The sequence below is a fragment of the Castor canadensis genome, chromosome 8, assembly GCF_047511655.1.
Source record: "Castor canadensis chromosome 8, mCasCan1.hap1v2, whole genome shotgun sequence".
Taxonomy (NCBI): Eukaryota; Metazoa; Chordata; class Mammalia; order Rodentia; family Castoridae; genus Castor; species Castor canadensis.
In genome coordinates, this window is record NC_133393.1 from 31,072,081 (window position 1) to 31,089,075 (window position 16,995).

A 16,995-nucleotide genomic window follows, 5' to 3' on the forward strand; every position below is an offset into this window, starting at 1 on the left:
ACCACCCAGATGTAATAGGGATCTGCAGTTCAAGCACCTGGGAGCCCTTCACAATGTGAACATCATTCCAAAAATTAACATCAGAATTCATATCAGCTCAAGAAAATTAAACAAGGTCCCTTCTTGTCCTTGAAAAGATCACATGTTGAATACCTGAGAAATGCTTGTTTACCTTTTCTAAGGTATACTAAGATGTTGTGTACTCCTGACAAGATTCTCCATTCTAATAACATATTGGCCCAAGAGGGTGAACTCCATATTGTTCTTCCCTGCTAGTTCTGGTCTTTCAGACAATTTAAGTCAAAAGGCTGCTTTATGGACCAATCACTCTCACCTTTTACTGAAAAGAGAGGGAAATTAAATAGGTACAAATACTTCTGATGGCATATACACATACCTGAATGTGCGAAGTTTTCCATGATCAGGACTGAGATAATCTTTGGTCATTAACAAGGCACCAGTGTTAGAGCATGCCTGCAGAGTAACTATTAGGACATACCCTCCTTTGCTTTTCGGTATGTACCTTTTACTTTGCAGCATAAGCCACAGTCTAAATGCTCTCTTTTATTCCAACCCGACTATCACGTTTATTTCTCTCACATTCATTTCTGTTGGGAGGGTTTTGTGGACACAGTAGAAATAAAGGGAAAAATAGTTTCGGCCATTGAAGAGTTTCCAATCTATTCAGAAAAAACAAGAAAAAATAATTGCCAACTATTGTGTGCTTACTCAACAGCAGGCATTGTGCTGAATCATGTGGCTGTCTTATCTCTGACAAGGTGGATATTGTTACACTCAATTTTATAAATGAGGAAACTGAGTCTCCAAGGAGTTACAATTAGCTAAGATGGTGCACTGGTTAAGTGGTAGAATCTTGATTATTACCTAGAAATATGTGACCGCCCCCCTTTAAAAGCTTGAACTCTTATTTTTTCTTACAGAGAATAGCAAAAGTTAGTACACTAAATTCTTTTTGTTTGCACTTTAAATTTTCTGTTTTATTTTTAAATCTTTCTTCATTGGTATACAAGTCTCTGAATTTTAACCTTTGAGATTTATGAATTTTTAACATATTCAAAAATTTGTGTTACCAGCATCACAAACAGTATATAAAACACCCATGGAATCTCCCTCATGCTACACCGTTATAGTCATATTGTCCCCCACATCTACTCCTAGCAACCACTGCTCTGTTCTCTATAACATTAGTGGGGGGTTTTTTGGTGGCAGGGAAATTGGCTTTTTTTAATAGCACATTAAATTCTCAAAACAAGATAGGAAGAGCTAAAGCAATACAGAAATACCTGAGTGAGGGAGCTGTTAGTACCTATAAGCCTTGAAACTTGCTTTAAGAACCATAGCTATTAAAACAAAGTGAAAGTGGCGTGTGTTGATTGTTATTTTACATTTTCTCCCTCTGATCCAGACAAGTAGGAAATATCTACTCTTCTCCAATTGTACTATGATATTGAGATGTTGTTGCATCATTAGTCATCTAGGACTTACAGAGGCGATGCAGATAGCCTTGTATTGTAACAGGGAACTTCTTGCTTCACAGGCTCCTTCTGTCTACTTCCTGGAACAATCATCAATTGTAGTGTCACAGAAGCTATGTTTCTTGGCAGCTGCTCAAACTAAAGCGAGCAATGTGTGACTTGTTTTGTAAGAAGGTGTATTTCTACATGGCACAGAAAAATGTCAAATACCTTCCTGAGTTATGCATCCCAAGTTCCCATTCAAAGTCCTCATGCTCAAGGGACAGTGTGACTCATAAACCATGCATTTGAGAAATACTATCATCTTCAATGAGCACAATGCCATGTTAGAAACCCCTCTGGGAGTGAGGATAGGTAAGACACGTAAAAAATTAGCTAGCATTTGTTCCCCTTAACACAGAGAAACTAAAGCAGATACCTTAAAAGCAACTGAGGCCAATAGGAAAAGGGGAACAGGAACTAGAGAAAAGGGTAGATCAAAAAGAATTAACCTAGAAGGTAACACACACGCACAGGAAATTAATGTGAGTCAACTCACTGTATAGCTATCCTTATCTCAACCAACAAAAACCCTTGTTCCTTCCTATTATTGCTTATACTCTCTCTACAACAAAATTAGAAATAAGGGCAAAATAGTTTCTGCTGGGTATTGAGGGGGTGGGGGGGAGAGGGAGGAGGCGGAGTGGGTGGTAAGGGAGGGGGTGGGGGCAGGGGGGAAAAAGGACCCAAGCCTTGTATGCACATATGAATAATAAAAGAAAAAAAATAAAATAAAACAAAATGCTAAAAAAAATAAATAAATAAAATGCAGAATCCAGACAATGTAAAAAAAAAAAAAGAAACCCCTCTGGGATGAAATTAACCTTCTAATATGGAACTAACAGAGTCAGGTAGCATCTGTGAAGCTAACATAGACAGGTTTGTCACCTGGCATGTTAGCCTGGCACATAAGTATCTGGTTATTCACTAAACAAATGAATGAACATTTTCATATGTATTTATACGTATGCTTACAATGTATGTGTCCCTGATATGGGATGGACAGAAATAATACAGAAAGCAAATTAGATTATGACTTGTGTTTTACATACCATCTATTGGTTTTTTACCCTTTGGGCCAGCCCTTGTTAATATTACAAAGTGATATTACACAGGATTCTGCTCTCTTTTCCTCTGTGCCATTCTTTAGCTCCCTCCTAAGCACCTTGATGGTTTAACAACAATCAAAGGTTTAACCCTTACCCAAACCACATATTCCAAGACCTGTGTGGCTGAACGCAACTTAAATTGCCCTTCTTCTCAGGCATGGTTGCAGTCTAACAGTGACTGAGCAGGGATGAAAAGCTAGATAGAGATCTGGAGCATTGAAAACATGAGTTGGGAGCAGTTGGTGGTAGGTAGTACCTCAGAGGCAGTCTCCTTGGTTCTTTTGGTTCTGTGTGCTTCTACTTATATGAAATATTCAGAACAGGCAAGCCCATAGAGACAGAGCAGATTAGTGGTTGTCAGGGCCTAAAGAGAGGGGCAACAGAAATGACTGTTAATGGGTACAGGATTTCTTTGATGAAAACACTCTGATATATTAGTGAATACATTAAAAAAACACTGTGTTGTACCCTTTAATGTCTGTGAATACATTAAAAAACACTGTGTTGTACCCTTTAATAAGTGAATATTATGGTATATGAATTATATCCCCATTTTTAAAAAAGAATGGTGTTGTTCTATAAGACTGAGCTAATAAGCTATGTTTAATCACTATATCATGAACAGTTGCTTCTTAATTGGCTGGTTATACTTTGAAGTTTTTTCATCTAGGTACTGTGATATCATTAGACTTACTGGGTACTCACTGACTATACAGTATCATCCTAGATGCCAAGTGAGTTGAATAAGTTTTAAAAAGAAAACAAAGTTTTTCTCTCCTTAAAGAGTTTCAATGTAGGGGCTCTGGGTGTAGCTCAGTGGTACATAGTGCTCAGCATGTGTGAGACCCTGGGGTCAATACTAGCACCAAAAAGAAACAAAAACAATCACCACAAACTTCAATCTATGATGTCACTATGGCATTTTTCTCTTATAAACAAATGTATGAATACATAGATATATGTAGGAATAAATATAATATCACAGCTATATTTATTGAGGGCTTACTTTGTGTCAGGAACTGTTTTCAATTCTTTACATGTATCACCACACTAAAGGTTCACAAAATCCTAGGACTAGGTCTTATTATTACAACCATTTTATAGATTAGCAGAATAAGGAACAGGAAGTCAAGTAACATGCCCAAAAATTATGTTAAGAAATTGAGAAACACACATACACAGATATACTTATAAATATAAGTACATATTTTAAAAAATGACAATTTAAGAAAATAAGAAAGGACTGGGAGTGTGGCTAAGTGTTAGAGCATTTGTCTAGCATGTGTGAGACCCTGGGTTCCATTCCCAGCACCTCAAAAATTAGTCAAGAAATAAACAAGTAAAGGAAATGATAGTCACAGCAAATGGGAGAAAAGAAAACCAGACAGCACCTAAGAACCCTTGAAAACTAGAATCAGTAGTGGGGAAAGAGGATGGACAGATATGAGACAACAGGTACCAAGATACAGGTAAGTATTTTGTGGCTAGGAGCTTGCTAACATTGCCCAGGCTGGCCTCAATGTTGTGATCTGCCTGCCTCTGAGTAGCTGGAATTACAAATATGTGCTACCATGCCTGGCTGAGTCCATGACCTGGTAGAATATAGAGATTAACTTACTGAATAAACATGTCTTTTAATCAACATTAATTTTAATGAATTTCTTGGGGGGAGAGCTAAAATAGTGTCTCTCCTCTTTCAGGCCTTGGTCTATTACTGTGAAGCACTAACAAAGACCAACCTCCACCTCCAGAAGGCGGCTTGCCTGGCCCTAAAAAGCCTTGAGGTAAAGCCCAGACTTGCAACTCCTTCACCCTCTGTTGGGGTCAGGTCAAACAAGTATGAGTAGTAGCTTTTCATCCATATTTGAAAGTACTTCTTTTAGCAGTATTTCTCATCTGCTTTGAACTGTGTTGTGGGGACCGTTTGTTTTCCTTTAAATAAAAACTGCATGTGACTTTGTTTTGTTAAAGTCAACAAAGAAAATGATTATGTTTTACAATAACTCACAAGGATCAGTTTCCTTTGGGTCAGTATTAGAAAAGAAATTTATCCCAAAAGAGATGATATGGGAGATTTCATTAATATTTCTCATATACAACAAATAACATGAGAAAATGAAATTTGCACAGAAGTATCAAAATTCAACGTGCCAATAAATTCTCAGATCCTTTCCATGAAGCCATTTTTATCAAGCAGCTAACCAGTCCTAATTGTGTCAGAGGAAGGTGTTAGAGAACACAGAGCTAAAATGTAAATGAAAAGAACAAAGGGCTAAGAATTCCCAATGTGCATTTACCTTTTGATGTAATGGATTTAATGTTTAACCTCCCTTTATCACAAAAACATAAGGGGAGGCCTTGAGAAAAGAATGAGAAGGCCACACCTTAGGCTTGCTAAAACCTTGGATGGGCACATGGGACAAAGGACCTGCAGGCCTGATGGGACATGAAGAAAGGGATTAATGCCTCAAAAGAAAAAGTTAATGACCTGTGAAGAAAAACAACTGTGGGAAATTTTGCCTTCCTTGTTACTTGGTCACAAAGTTAACTTCAGGTGGCCAAAAAAAAAAAAAAAAGGCCCACAGCGATACACAGTGACATGTCAGGAGTGGATGGCCGTGCTACAGACTTCATGGAAATAAAGATGTGAGAGCACAGTGATCTGCCTGGGTTTTTATGGATTTTTGTACAGAGGCCCTAGTTTTAACTCTGGCCTATCCCAAACCTGAGAGAACCAGATTCTTCCTTTTTGCCTTTTCTCCTACAAGACAGGATCCTTTCTGCAAATAAAAGACTCTTTCTAAACCATCTGCAGAGTTCCAGGCAGCACAATGTTTCAATACGTGTATAGGAATTCCTCAATTAGGCCTATTTTTAATAAATGGAAAACAGTGGAAAGAACATGGAAAAAACGAGTTCTATTGTGGAAAAGCAAGCTAGTCACTTCACTCCTCTAGACTTGAATCCTCTGTGATTTGAGGAAGTTAGCCGGTCAGCAAAGCTCCTACACATAGGAATCCCAGGCTCTGTCTCAGGAAACTCCACTGTGGTGCATCTGGAGTGGCACCCAAGAATCTGTACTTTTAAAGGAACTCCCTGAGTGATCCCGACACTCAACTAGGTTTAGGAATCCCTAAGTAAAAAGATTTTTAAAGTTCCTACCAGTGATGAAATGCTAATTGTCATAGAACCCCAGGTATAAATGTCAGAACACTATTTAAACTATTTTCTACCCATAGGCTACAGAATGCATTAAAATGCTGGTGACGTTGTGTCAATCTGATACTGAAGAAATCAGAAATGTGGCCTCAGAAACCCTCTTGTCTCTTGGTAAGTTTTTTTTTTTTTCTTTTTATATAATTGTTTACTTCTGAAATTCTCAAAGAAACTGTAAGGAAGTTTCATGTACCCTGTCTTAGCAATTTCTCTCTCTGTAGGCTGTCTACTCATATGCACATGGGGTATGAGAAATGAATCAGGGTCCATCTCACCACGACCCCTTGTTCTCTGTAGACGCTAAGAGTCAAGGTCATTCTTAAGAGCCTTTTTAGGGGTTCAACAATCTGTGCCCTGCTTAGAGTCAAGAACACAGAAACCAAACCATAAAGCAGAAGCACTGGAAAGCCAGGTTGGATTGCCACAGTGGGGTCAGCACTCCCTGGAAGACAGTGATTGGCTAAGGTAGCAGGGACACACCCCCAGCAAATGCTGTACACCCCCACATGCCTCAGCTTCACCCTGACCCCCAGGGTGATTGCCCTTTGGGCCTATGCCCACCTAAGCCCTGACACCAAAGAAAAGAACTGAAGTCTTTTTTTATTTTGAGAGCTTGTTTGGAGGTTCTAGCAGGGGAGCGCAGCTACTCGTATACCCTTGACCGAAGAACAGTCCTCCTCTGTCGGGGATGGTCGTCCTCTTCGACTGAGCGCGCAGCTTCGGGAGGGACGCACATGGAGCGGTGGGGGAGGAAGGGGACACCCGCCTAGCCAGCCAGATCAGCCGAATCAACCCTGGCCATCAATGGGGTGACAGATGTCGCAGCCAGATCGCCCTCACGTCCTCTTTTTTTATTTTGAAATATCCAGATAATCCTTCCTCTTTCCTTTACTTTGTAAAATTTTGTGTCTTACGTGTTCCATACTTTCATCCTTTTAGGGGGACTTGGAAGGGTGGGGAAAGCCTTTCTTAACTCTGCATAAAAATGTATAAGTATCTGTTGTAAACAATTTTTCTATAATAGCATGCTATTAAAGCCTAAAAATTATCCTCTGAAAGTCTTCAAACCTAATCCAGTCAAATATACCACCTGGAACAAAGCCACCCTAGTTTGATGATAGTATCACAGTCATGTAAAAGAGACCTGTAGCATTTATGATCACGAAAATCCCACTCACTTTTAGGCCTTCTTTCTTACAGTTATAGGATTAATAAAACTTCATTCTGCTATTGAATACATCATTCTTTGTGCAGAAAGCTCAGCAAGCATGTTTGTTCAAAGGATAAGATAGTTATACAGTTTTAGGTATAAAAGTTATTTAGTTCTCTGAAAGGTACCCAGGGTGTTGTAGTTTAAAATCCTTTATCCCTTAGTGTTCTGAAATAACAGTGGTTTAAGAAAATAGATGTATATAAAGCATAGTGATGCTTCTCTTTCCACTCTTTTTTTTTAGTACTGGGGACTGAACCCAGAACCTTGTGCATGCTAAACAAGAGCCTTACCTCTGGAGCCTTGCCCCAGCCCTTTTGTTTTTGTATTAAATTTTTGTTTCTGAGATAGTGTCTCTCTAACTTTTGCCCAAGCTAACCTTGAACTCGCAATCCTCCTACTTCCACCTCCCAACTAACTGTGATTACAGTGTGTACCACATGGCCAGCCTTTTTTTCACTTTTAATCTAAGGAAATGTATCCCAAGATTCATTTGAGCTGCACAAACAGCAGCATCTCCAGGAGGGATCACCTTACCTGCCTCACTTCCACTATCGAGATGCTGGCTTATACCAGTCCCATCCCCTCTCTACCACCAGATCAGAGTTCTTTTTTTTTTTATTCATATGTGCATACAATGTTTAGATCATTTCTCCTCCCTTCCCCCATCCCCTCTCTAAGCCCCCTGCCCCCTCCCTTTCCCCCTCATCCCCTCACTACCCAGCAGAAACTATTTTGCCCTTATTTCTAATTTTGTTGAAGAGAGAGTATAAGCAATAATAGGAAGGACCAAGGGTTTTTGCTAGTTGAGATAAGGATAGCTATACAGGGAGTTGACTCACATTAATTTCCTGTGTGTGTGTGTTACCTTCTAGGTTAATTCTTCTTGATCTAACCTTTTCTCTAGTTCCTGGTCCCCTTCTCCTATTGGCCTCAGTTGCTTTAAAGTATCTGCTTTAGTTTGTCTGCATTGAGGACAACAAATGCTATCTAGTTTTTTGGGTGTCTTACCCTATCCTCATACCTCCCTTGTGTGCTCTCGCTTTATCATGTGACCAAAGTCCAATCCCCTTGTTGTGTTTGCCCTTGATCGAGTTCTTAATGTTGGCTTCGCACTGGAATCATCCAGGAAGCCGAACACATCCTGTGCCTGTCTTCCACTCCAAAGACTCTGCTTTCCTGGGTCTGAAGTATGCCTCCACATTGAGATTCTTTAAAACCTTCTAAGTGATTCCAATGTGCAGTAAAGTTTGAGAAGCCCCTGAGTTCAATGTCATGATTCTTCTATGACCCTGGTACACATACTGGTATATTTTTCTCCCACACAGAAGACTGAATTAATATAGTCAAAAAGATATTACCAATGGAAATTGATAAGATGCCCTATGACAAAGGGCTAAAAGTCATCATAAGCACTCAAAGGGCTCAACAGCAACTATTTGCTAACTAGTATGGAAATATTCACATTGCAACCTAGAATTGTCCAGTGGATCCCTCTGTAATAATGGCAATTTCTTAATGTGTACTGTTCAATATGGCAGCCAGTAATCATATGCAGCTATCAAGCAGTTCAATATGGCTATTGTGACTAAGGAATTAAAGATCTGACTTTAAGGGTGAGGATGTCACTCAGTAGAACACTTGCTGAGAATGTTGCAATGCCCTGGGTTTGCACCACACACAAATTAAAATAAAACTTAAAAAGTTTTAGCTGTATTTAATTTTGAGTAATTACTATTTAAGTTGCCATGTGTTGCTGGTGGCCACCATACTGGCCAGGGAAGTTTTCACCATAGCTCTAGCCATGCCAGTATGTCCAGGCAGAACTTAGTCCTGCTTGGAACCATGCTACTGACTCCACAAGCCCAAACTCTGCCTCTGTCACAAGGCTGCTACAGGATTGGCAACTGACAACTAAATATCGGTGAGAAGCCCTAAAGGCCAGCAGCCCTGGTTATGTCACTGAAGTAATACAGACTGAGTATCCCTGATCCGGAATGCTTGAGACCAAAAGTGATTCAAGTTTCAATTTTTTTTTCAAATTTTGAAATATTTGCATGTACATAATGAGATATCTTAGAGCTGGGACCCATGAAAAGCATTTATATTTCGAATATACCTTACATGCAAGGCTTAAAGGCAGTTTTTATGTAATATTTTAAATTCAGTTACATTTTAACTACCCATCATATGATGTCAGTACTCAGAACAGTCTGGGTTTTAGAGCATTTCATATTTTGAGATTAGAAATGCTTAGAGGTCTTACTCTGTGCCTGGCTCTGTTTCGAGGGATATCCAAGGGTTAGTTCATTTTTGTCTTCCCAAGCCTTCATGAGGGAAGAAGCACAATTAGTCCCACTTCATAGAGGGGCACACTAAGTTATGCTGAGTGTGTTAATCAGCTTTCCATTGCTGTGGCAAAATAGCTAAGATAAATCAACTTAAAGGAGGAAGTCCAAGCATGGTGGAGCACCCCAGTGCTCAGGAGGCTGAGGCAAGGAGGATCATGAGTGGAAGCCAGCCTGGGCTATATAGTGAGACCCTGTCTCATAAGAAAAGAAAAGAAAGGAAAGGGAAGGGGAAAGAAAAGAGGAAGGAAGGAAGGTAAGAAGGAAGGAAGGAAAGGAAGAAGGAAGGAAGGAAGGGAAGAAGGAAGGAAGGAAGGAAGGAAAGAAGGAAAGAAGGAAGGAAGGAAGAAAGAAAAGAAAAATCCAACATAAAGGTAGAAAGGCTTATTGTGGCTCATGGTTTCAGAGGTTTTGTCTCTGGTTACTTGGCTCCATTGCCCTTGAGCAGATGGCAGGACAGTACCTCATGGTGGAAGCACATGGCAGCATAAACTGCTCACCCCTGTTTTGGAAGCTAGGAGATAAACACTCATTTGACAGGGTCTCACTATATAGCTCAGACTAGTTTAGAGTGATTTTCAATGGCATGCCCCCAATGTCTTAACTTTCTTCCACTAGGTCCTATATCCTAAATGGCATCACCTCCAACAGCATCACAAACTGAGGATCAAACACATGACCTTTGTGGGGCATTCAGTATCCAAACTACAGTAAGCGGGGCATAATGGTTCAGGCCTGTAACCCAGCACTTATGGGTCAGAGCAGGACAATGGGAAGTTTGAGGCCAGCCTGGCTACAAAATGAGAGCCTGTTTCAAAAACACCAAAACAAACAGCAAAAAAAGATCCAAACTATAGATCTGAGATTGTGTAACTTGCCAATGGATGCCTAGACCCAGTCGGGAACCAAGGTAGAATCCTGGCCCGCTCAGCACTAGACTTGGGTACTCTGGAGAACTGCATACCTCCACCCTGTGTCTATTCCTGAGCAAACAGGAGCTGGCCTGGTATTTGTAGTGCTTCAGATGCAAAGTTCTTTGTTAGGTGAGGCATACACATGGGGTGTGTGAGAGAGTGGCAAGGATATTGGATATGACTAGGCCCAACTCAGGTCCTCTGTCTCTTCATCTCCTCCTGCCATCAGCTGGAAAGATCCTGTTTTTAATCTGTTTTATATACTGGGGCTTTGCATAAACATTTCATTTCAAATAAAGAGTGGTTCTATCCCCAAGAAACAAAACATTTAAAACTACGATAGTAGAAAAAATATAGTATATATCTCCCAAAAGCCAAAGCATGCATACGCAATGATCAAACTCCTAAAATGAGTGAACTTTTGCTTATGCAAGAGTTCACTGTGAGACTCTTAAATACAGGCAAATCCTTATGACCTCCCAAAAAAGTTAAATGTAGAAAAATATCAAAGAATCAGGCTGTTGGTTTTGTTTTGAAAGGTTTTGTTTCTAGTGATTACAATACATTATAAAAATCCACAATTACATTCCTTTTCTGAAACCCACTCATATTAATATATTTCCAGTATTTCTTGAATCTTTCTTTATCATTTTTATTCACAATGAACCTCTGATTGAGCCCAACTAATTGTTTCCATCTTTGTCTCATTTGTATTAAATGTGTGAAAGTCTGCATCTTATCACTTGTCTCCTTACTTTGTTGCTTTTTTTCCTCCACACGTGCTAAGCACACACTTTACTTCTGAGTCAAATCCCCAGTCATCGTTTTCCTATTTATTAATCAGTTTTTTCTCAAAAAATAGGAAAAATAAAACAAAATATTAAACTACTCGAAAACAGTATTTGCTGTTCATGATATTGCTATGGACAAAGCTAAATTAGCTGTTGCCTGGTACAAGGCATCTCACGGTATATTTAAGAGGCAAACAGTTATTTTTTTTACCTAAAGCTTAAAAGCCTAAATTTCACCTTACCAATGGTCATTTAGATGTATCAGTATATTATGTATGTAACACAAGTTAAGCTATGTAGAAGTTCAATGCATTGAAATCCCTAATATACTTAAAATATAATTCAAATATAAATCTATTATGTGAAATTATCAACATCAGATGGTCGTGGGACTGCTGCTTTATTTCATACCTTGGTGTTTCTTTGGTCTCCAGCATTAGTTCAAAAGATCTTGGTTGCTCCAAACGTTGAAATCGGTAACATAATTAAGAATAACAGAAGGTGACTTTTTCTTAATATAGCAAATAGCTTAAAATAGTGATCCAGGGTTGGGGACATAGCTCTAGCTCAGTGGTAGAGTGCTAGTCCAGCCTGCCCTAGGCCCTGGATTTGACCCCCAGGCACTATGAAAAACAACCAAAGTAGCAATCCATACCTAAACACTGATATTAATTTATTTTGAGTGATTAATTATTTATTTTGAGTTTGAAGTGGTATTCATGCTTAATGTTCTATTCCAGGAGAAGATGGGCGGCTAGCATATGAACAGTTGGATAGATTTCCTCGAGACTGTGTTAAAGTTGGAGGTCGTCACGGAACTGAAGTAGCCACAGCCTTTTAATACGAGTTAACTCTGCTTAACTGCGGTCCTAATATCTGACCCTTTTCATTAAGAGGGTTCTGTGAGTTAGCTGAACAGTGTCTAGAACTTGAAGAGTTCTGCTGAGTTTGTCTGGAAATGTGTTGTTATAAAAAGAATTTAGAATACAGTTTCACAGGACCTATCTAATTTTTCCGTGGCCAATAGCACAGGGCTATGTATAATTCAGTAAATTACATCATTGATTGTGTCTCACAGTGCTCAGTAAAAAAAAAATGTCCATCTTAAGACATATGGACTTTTAAAGTAGCCATCTTTGTACTTTTTGGAAGTTCTTCTACAATCTTGAAAACCATCATGTGACAATGTGACAATGTCAGTAAATATCAAATGCCTTGCAGTTTTTCTCTGTCATGTTCTCAGGGTTGAGTGGCCCTTCAGCTACCTAATTTTTCTCTAACTCTAAAGCACAAAAAAGAATTTCTTCAAATAAAGTTTGCCTGAAGAACCTGGCAACATGGCCCATTGTAAGAGGATAATTTTTTAACTCCCATTATTTGTTTCTTTTTTCTATCCTGAGAATTTCCAAGTCATATTCCATTATGGTAAAAGATAGGCAGGTAATGAAGAACTACCTTATTAATATTAAATATATACTTTTTTTTGAGACAGGGTCTTGCTGTGTAGCCCAGGCTGACCTGGAACTTGCTATGCAGTCGTGTAGCCCAGTATGGTCTCAAACTCAGAATCCTCCTGCCTCAACCTCCTGAGTTCTAGGATTCCAGGTGTGGACTGCTATGTCTAGCTCCCATATTCTTAAAAACAAACAACAAACTCAAAGATTAAGCTTTTTTTTTCCTAATTAACAAGAGCCATTTTTGTGATACTCTTACAATGTAAGTGTTTTGCTGCTAAGACAAATCAAAACCAAAAGCCATGGATTCAAAAGCTGTGATACTCTTTGAAGTAGAAGCCTAGAAATCAGATGAATTCCAAAGGGGGCAGGAATGGAGGACTATTAAAAGTGGTCTCTGCTTCTGTAAGATTGTCAATGAGATTAGGAAGAAGGATTCTCTGAGGGATGGAGACTGCCCCCTGAGAAATCATTCACCACCAGGTAGGATCCTCTGCCCAAAGAGTTAAAACAGCAGCTCCCATGATTGCTGCAGTATCAGGGTAGCAAGTCCATTCAACAAAATAAAAGTCCAAGCCCATTCAGTAGCTGATTTTTCTTCTTCTAAAGAGTAGGCAAGGTGGGGTATGCCAAGGTATCAAAACAATATGTGCAAGTATAAAGTGTGGAATATCAACTGTTTGCTGGATGTGTTTGTATAAAATATCACTTAGATGTTATTTTCAATATTTACATTTTAGCAAGACTTTTAAAAAGAATTTTAAAGTGAAAATTGTCTGCCAGGCTTCTGGAAAAATAGTTCTTTGAACTGTGAAGTTATAATGTACATATTTGTATATTTATAAATATTACACAGAAGCATATATTCCTCATTTTAAAGGTACACTGTACAGTCTATAGCTAGTATTATAGTCTATAGTCCACGTTAAATGGTTGAAATGTTTCTTTTTATAGAAAGTGAAATCACAGATATTACAAGGTTCTTTGCTTTGTTTTAGGGTTTTAATTTTTTAAGATTGCATGAGACGTTAATTCCGTATCTTTTGTATTCACATCTGCATTTTATTTTTGGTTGGGGGGATGCTTTTAGTTTTGTGGCATTTGTATTCATCACTCTTTCAATCATGTAAGTTAAAATAAAAAACTATTTTTAAATTACTAGTCTCATGTGTAGTGTGATGTATTTTTTTCACATGCTCTTTCAAGTTGGTATTTACACAGCACACTACACCTCTTTGTCAATTTGATTTTATCTAATCTAGAAATGGGGATAGTAGATTAAGAGAAGAATTCTAAGATGTTCTAAAGCAAGTTACAAGCCAGAGAACGGAGGAAGGAAAGCAACAAGAGGTGGCTATTTTTAATCACATCTTTAAGCTTAATCAACTTAAGGAATCAATCCACATTCCTTTCTTGTGAGCTGAAGATTGCCCATCAAGGTCACTTTGCATTCTAGTTTTGAAACCAACCAAGCAAAAAGTATCAAAAACTTCTGTTATGGACTAAAGTCCTATCCCCGGATTTTGCCCTCTCTGAGGTGTTCTTTCTCATCTGTAGCCAATGTAGGGTGGATGTAAACTTAAAATTTGTTTCTTCTTCCCACAGCTTATTATAAAGTATCTTATCCTCTTAGGTCCGTTAGACATTTTTCCAACTACTATCTAGTCATGCTGCTGGTGGCTTAGGGAATTTGTCCCAGGAGTGATCCTTCATCTTCGGCCAGCAGCTATACAGCTCAATAAACCTTTTCTTTTCAGAGATCTCTTAAACTCAAAAGTTTGATTTAACAAAATCTTCCTAGATCTGTTGTAAAGCTAACTGGGGAGCTGCAGTATCTATGAGGAAAGACTGTGAGCTCCTTGAAGGCAAAGGGAGCCCTAGTTTATTTATGAGTGTTTGCAGCCCAGACTACCAGCAACAGCACCACAAAAGTGTCCTTACATTCAACTCTGAAAATATTTACTAAGTGACTCTTAAATACAAACTACTGCTTTAACTGAGTAAAAACAATTTGTACACATCGTTTATTGCTTAACTGAATTGCTTTAGTTACTTTATAAAATTATAAAGTTGGAAACCTAAATTCAGAAAACACCAGTACCTCTAACCATGTCAGAAAAACAAATTATACAAATAGAAAAAATATACAATAGAATACAATATACAAAGAGAAAAAATATGTAACCCTGACATTTTCCTGGAGATAGTACCTCTTATTAAATACTGTCTTTTGATTTTGAGAAAGTTCTAAGTACACTTTGTGCAGTTCTATAGTTTGGATCTTAAATATCCCAAAGAGGCCCAGGTGTTAAATAAAGACTTGTATTTATCCAGCCCATGGCAATATTGGGAGATTTTTAAACCTTTAGGAGGTGGAGCCTGGATTAAGGAAGTTAGGTCACTGGAAGTATGTCCTTAAAGAGAACATTGAGATCCCTTCCTCTCTCTTTACCTCCTGGTCACCTTTAAACGAGCAACTTGCTATACCATGTGCTAACTGCCATAATATTCTGCCTTGCCACAGGCCCAAAGCAACAGGGACAAGCAACCATAGGCTGAAACCTTTAAAACAATGAGCCAAGATAAATCTTCCCTCCTTTTAAGTTATTTGTATCATGTATTTTGTCACAGTGATGGAAACCTGACCAACACAGAAAATTGGTACCAAGAAGTGAGGCTATTGCTGTGATTATAACCTGATGATGAGGTTAAGATGCCGTAAGAATTGGTTTGAGGGAAGAATTTGAACAAATAGACTAGAGAAAAGCTAGAATGCTATAAGCACAGCTTGATGGGAAGTTCTGGTAAGGGTTTAAGACAAGAATACTCATGAAATTTCAGATGGGAATGAGGATTCTATTGAGATTTGAACTAGAGGCCCTTCATGTTTCACTATGACAAAGAACTTGTCTATATTTTGCCCATGCCAAGACTGACTTTAAAGGCAATGAACTAATAAATCTGGAGGATGAAATTTTCCAGACAGCATAGCATTCAGGCTTTGGCATGGGTATTGCTGGCTGCTTTTAGCCTGATTTATACTGAGATTCAGGGGCAAAAAGCAGATTGGATGGATTTGAAAACCTTATAGTTTGGCCAGAAAATGAGCCTGTCTCAAGTTAAGACCAAGTTGCATAGACTTGCTAAAGGGCTTGGCACCATTAAAAAGAGCCAGTATACCCAAAGTAATGCAACATAGGTTACTCCAGAGGCACCTGCACACCCATGTTTATTGCAGTGCTATTCACAATAGCCAAGTTATGGAAATAGCCAAATGCCCCACTACTGATAAATGGATTAAGAAAATGTGGTATTTATACACCATGGAATATTACTCAGTCATGAAGAAGAATTAAATCTTATCATTCACAAGTAAATGGATGTCACTGGAGAACATCATCCTAAGCAAAATTCAAAAAACCAAAAATCATATGTTCTCCCTCACATGCAGACTTTAGATCTAGGGCAAATGCAGTAGCATTGTTGGACTTGGGTCACACACTAAGGGAGGAATGGGGATGGGTAGGATACCCAAAACTTGAAAGTGTTTGATGTCTCCACTGCAGAGGAGCTAACACAATAACCTTAAAATGACAGAGGTCAATATGGAAGGTGAACGGGAAGTAGTGAAGAGGTCAAGTAGAGATGAATCATTCAGGTTGTAATATACTTGTACATGGAAGCAATACTAGGAATCTCTTTGTATAGCTTTCCTTATCTCAACTAGCAAAAACACTATGTCTTTCTTATTATTGCTTATGTCTTCTCTTCAACAAAATTGGAGAAAAGGGCAGAACAGGTTCTGTCTGGAAGTGAGGGGGAGGGGGAGAGGGAGGGGGCAGGGGGCTAGGAGGAGAAATGACCCAAACAATGTATGCACATATGAATAAATGAAGAAAAAAAATAAAATAAAAAGAGCCAGTACTTTGTACCAGAACAACAAGAAGGATATCTTGAGGGCATCTCAGAAATTGTCAAGACCCCATCCATGGCAGGCTCAAGGTTGGGAAAATGTAAACTCAAGTCGTATATTTTCCTTTGAGACAAGAGCTCTGGGGCACCCTGCTCGCACACAGTCACCTAATGAATTATTTCTCTGAGATTCATTTCCCCATGCTCTGTCATTCAGGCATTCAGTGGACACTGCAGCAGCAATGGTTCAAGCAGCCCTAGCTGCTACTTAGGCTGGTAGCAGACCTTTCTATCAACCATGTGATGCTGGGTTTACAGGTGTGCAGAATATAAGAGCCATGGGGTCTTGGAGGCTTCTACTTAGATTTCAGAGGAAAGTCTGGGAGGCCAGGCAGTAAGTAAAGGGTTGGAGTCCCTGTAAGCTGCCCAAGCAGCATGAAGCTGTGAGACTGAAGCCAAAACTGCAACGGGAACTCCTGGAAGTTGGTCGTGCCAGGATTGTGGAA

The 16,995-nt window shown here is 39.0% G+C and overlaps 1 protein-coding gene across 4 annotated transcripts in view; it reads left to right on the top strand.

The window, feature by feature from the left end:
• The window catches only part of Ripor2 (RHO family interacting cell polarization regulator 2), a 219,050-nt gene extending 205,315 nt beyond the window's left edge, over positions 1-13,735 (top strand). For all 4 annotated transcript variants that reach the window (XM_074082762.1, XM_074082761.1, XM_074082763.1 and 1 more), the window contains 3 exons: positions 4,345-4,428; positions 5,884-5,974; positions 11,864-13,735. In XM_074082762.1, coding sequence (XP_073938863.1) covers positions 4,345-4,428; positions 5,884-5,974; positions 11,864-11,964 — 276 coding nt within the window. In that variant the 3' untranslated portion in view covers positions 11,965-13,735. The remainder of the gene's footprint in view (positions 1-4,344; positions 4,429-5,883; positions 5,975-11,863) is intronic.
• Positions 13,736-16,995: the final 3,260 nt, after the last annotated feature.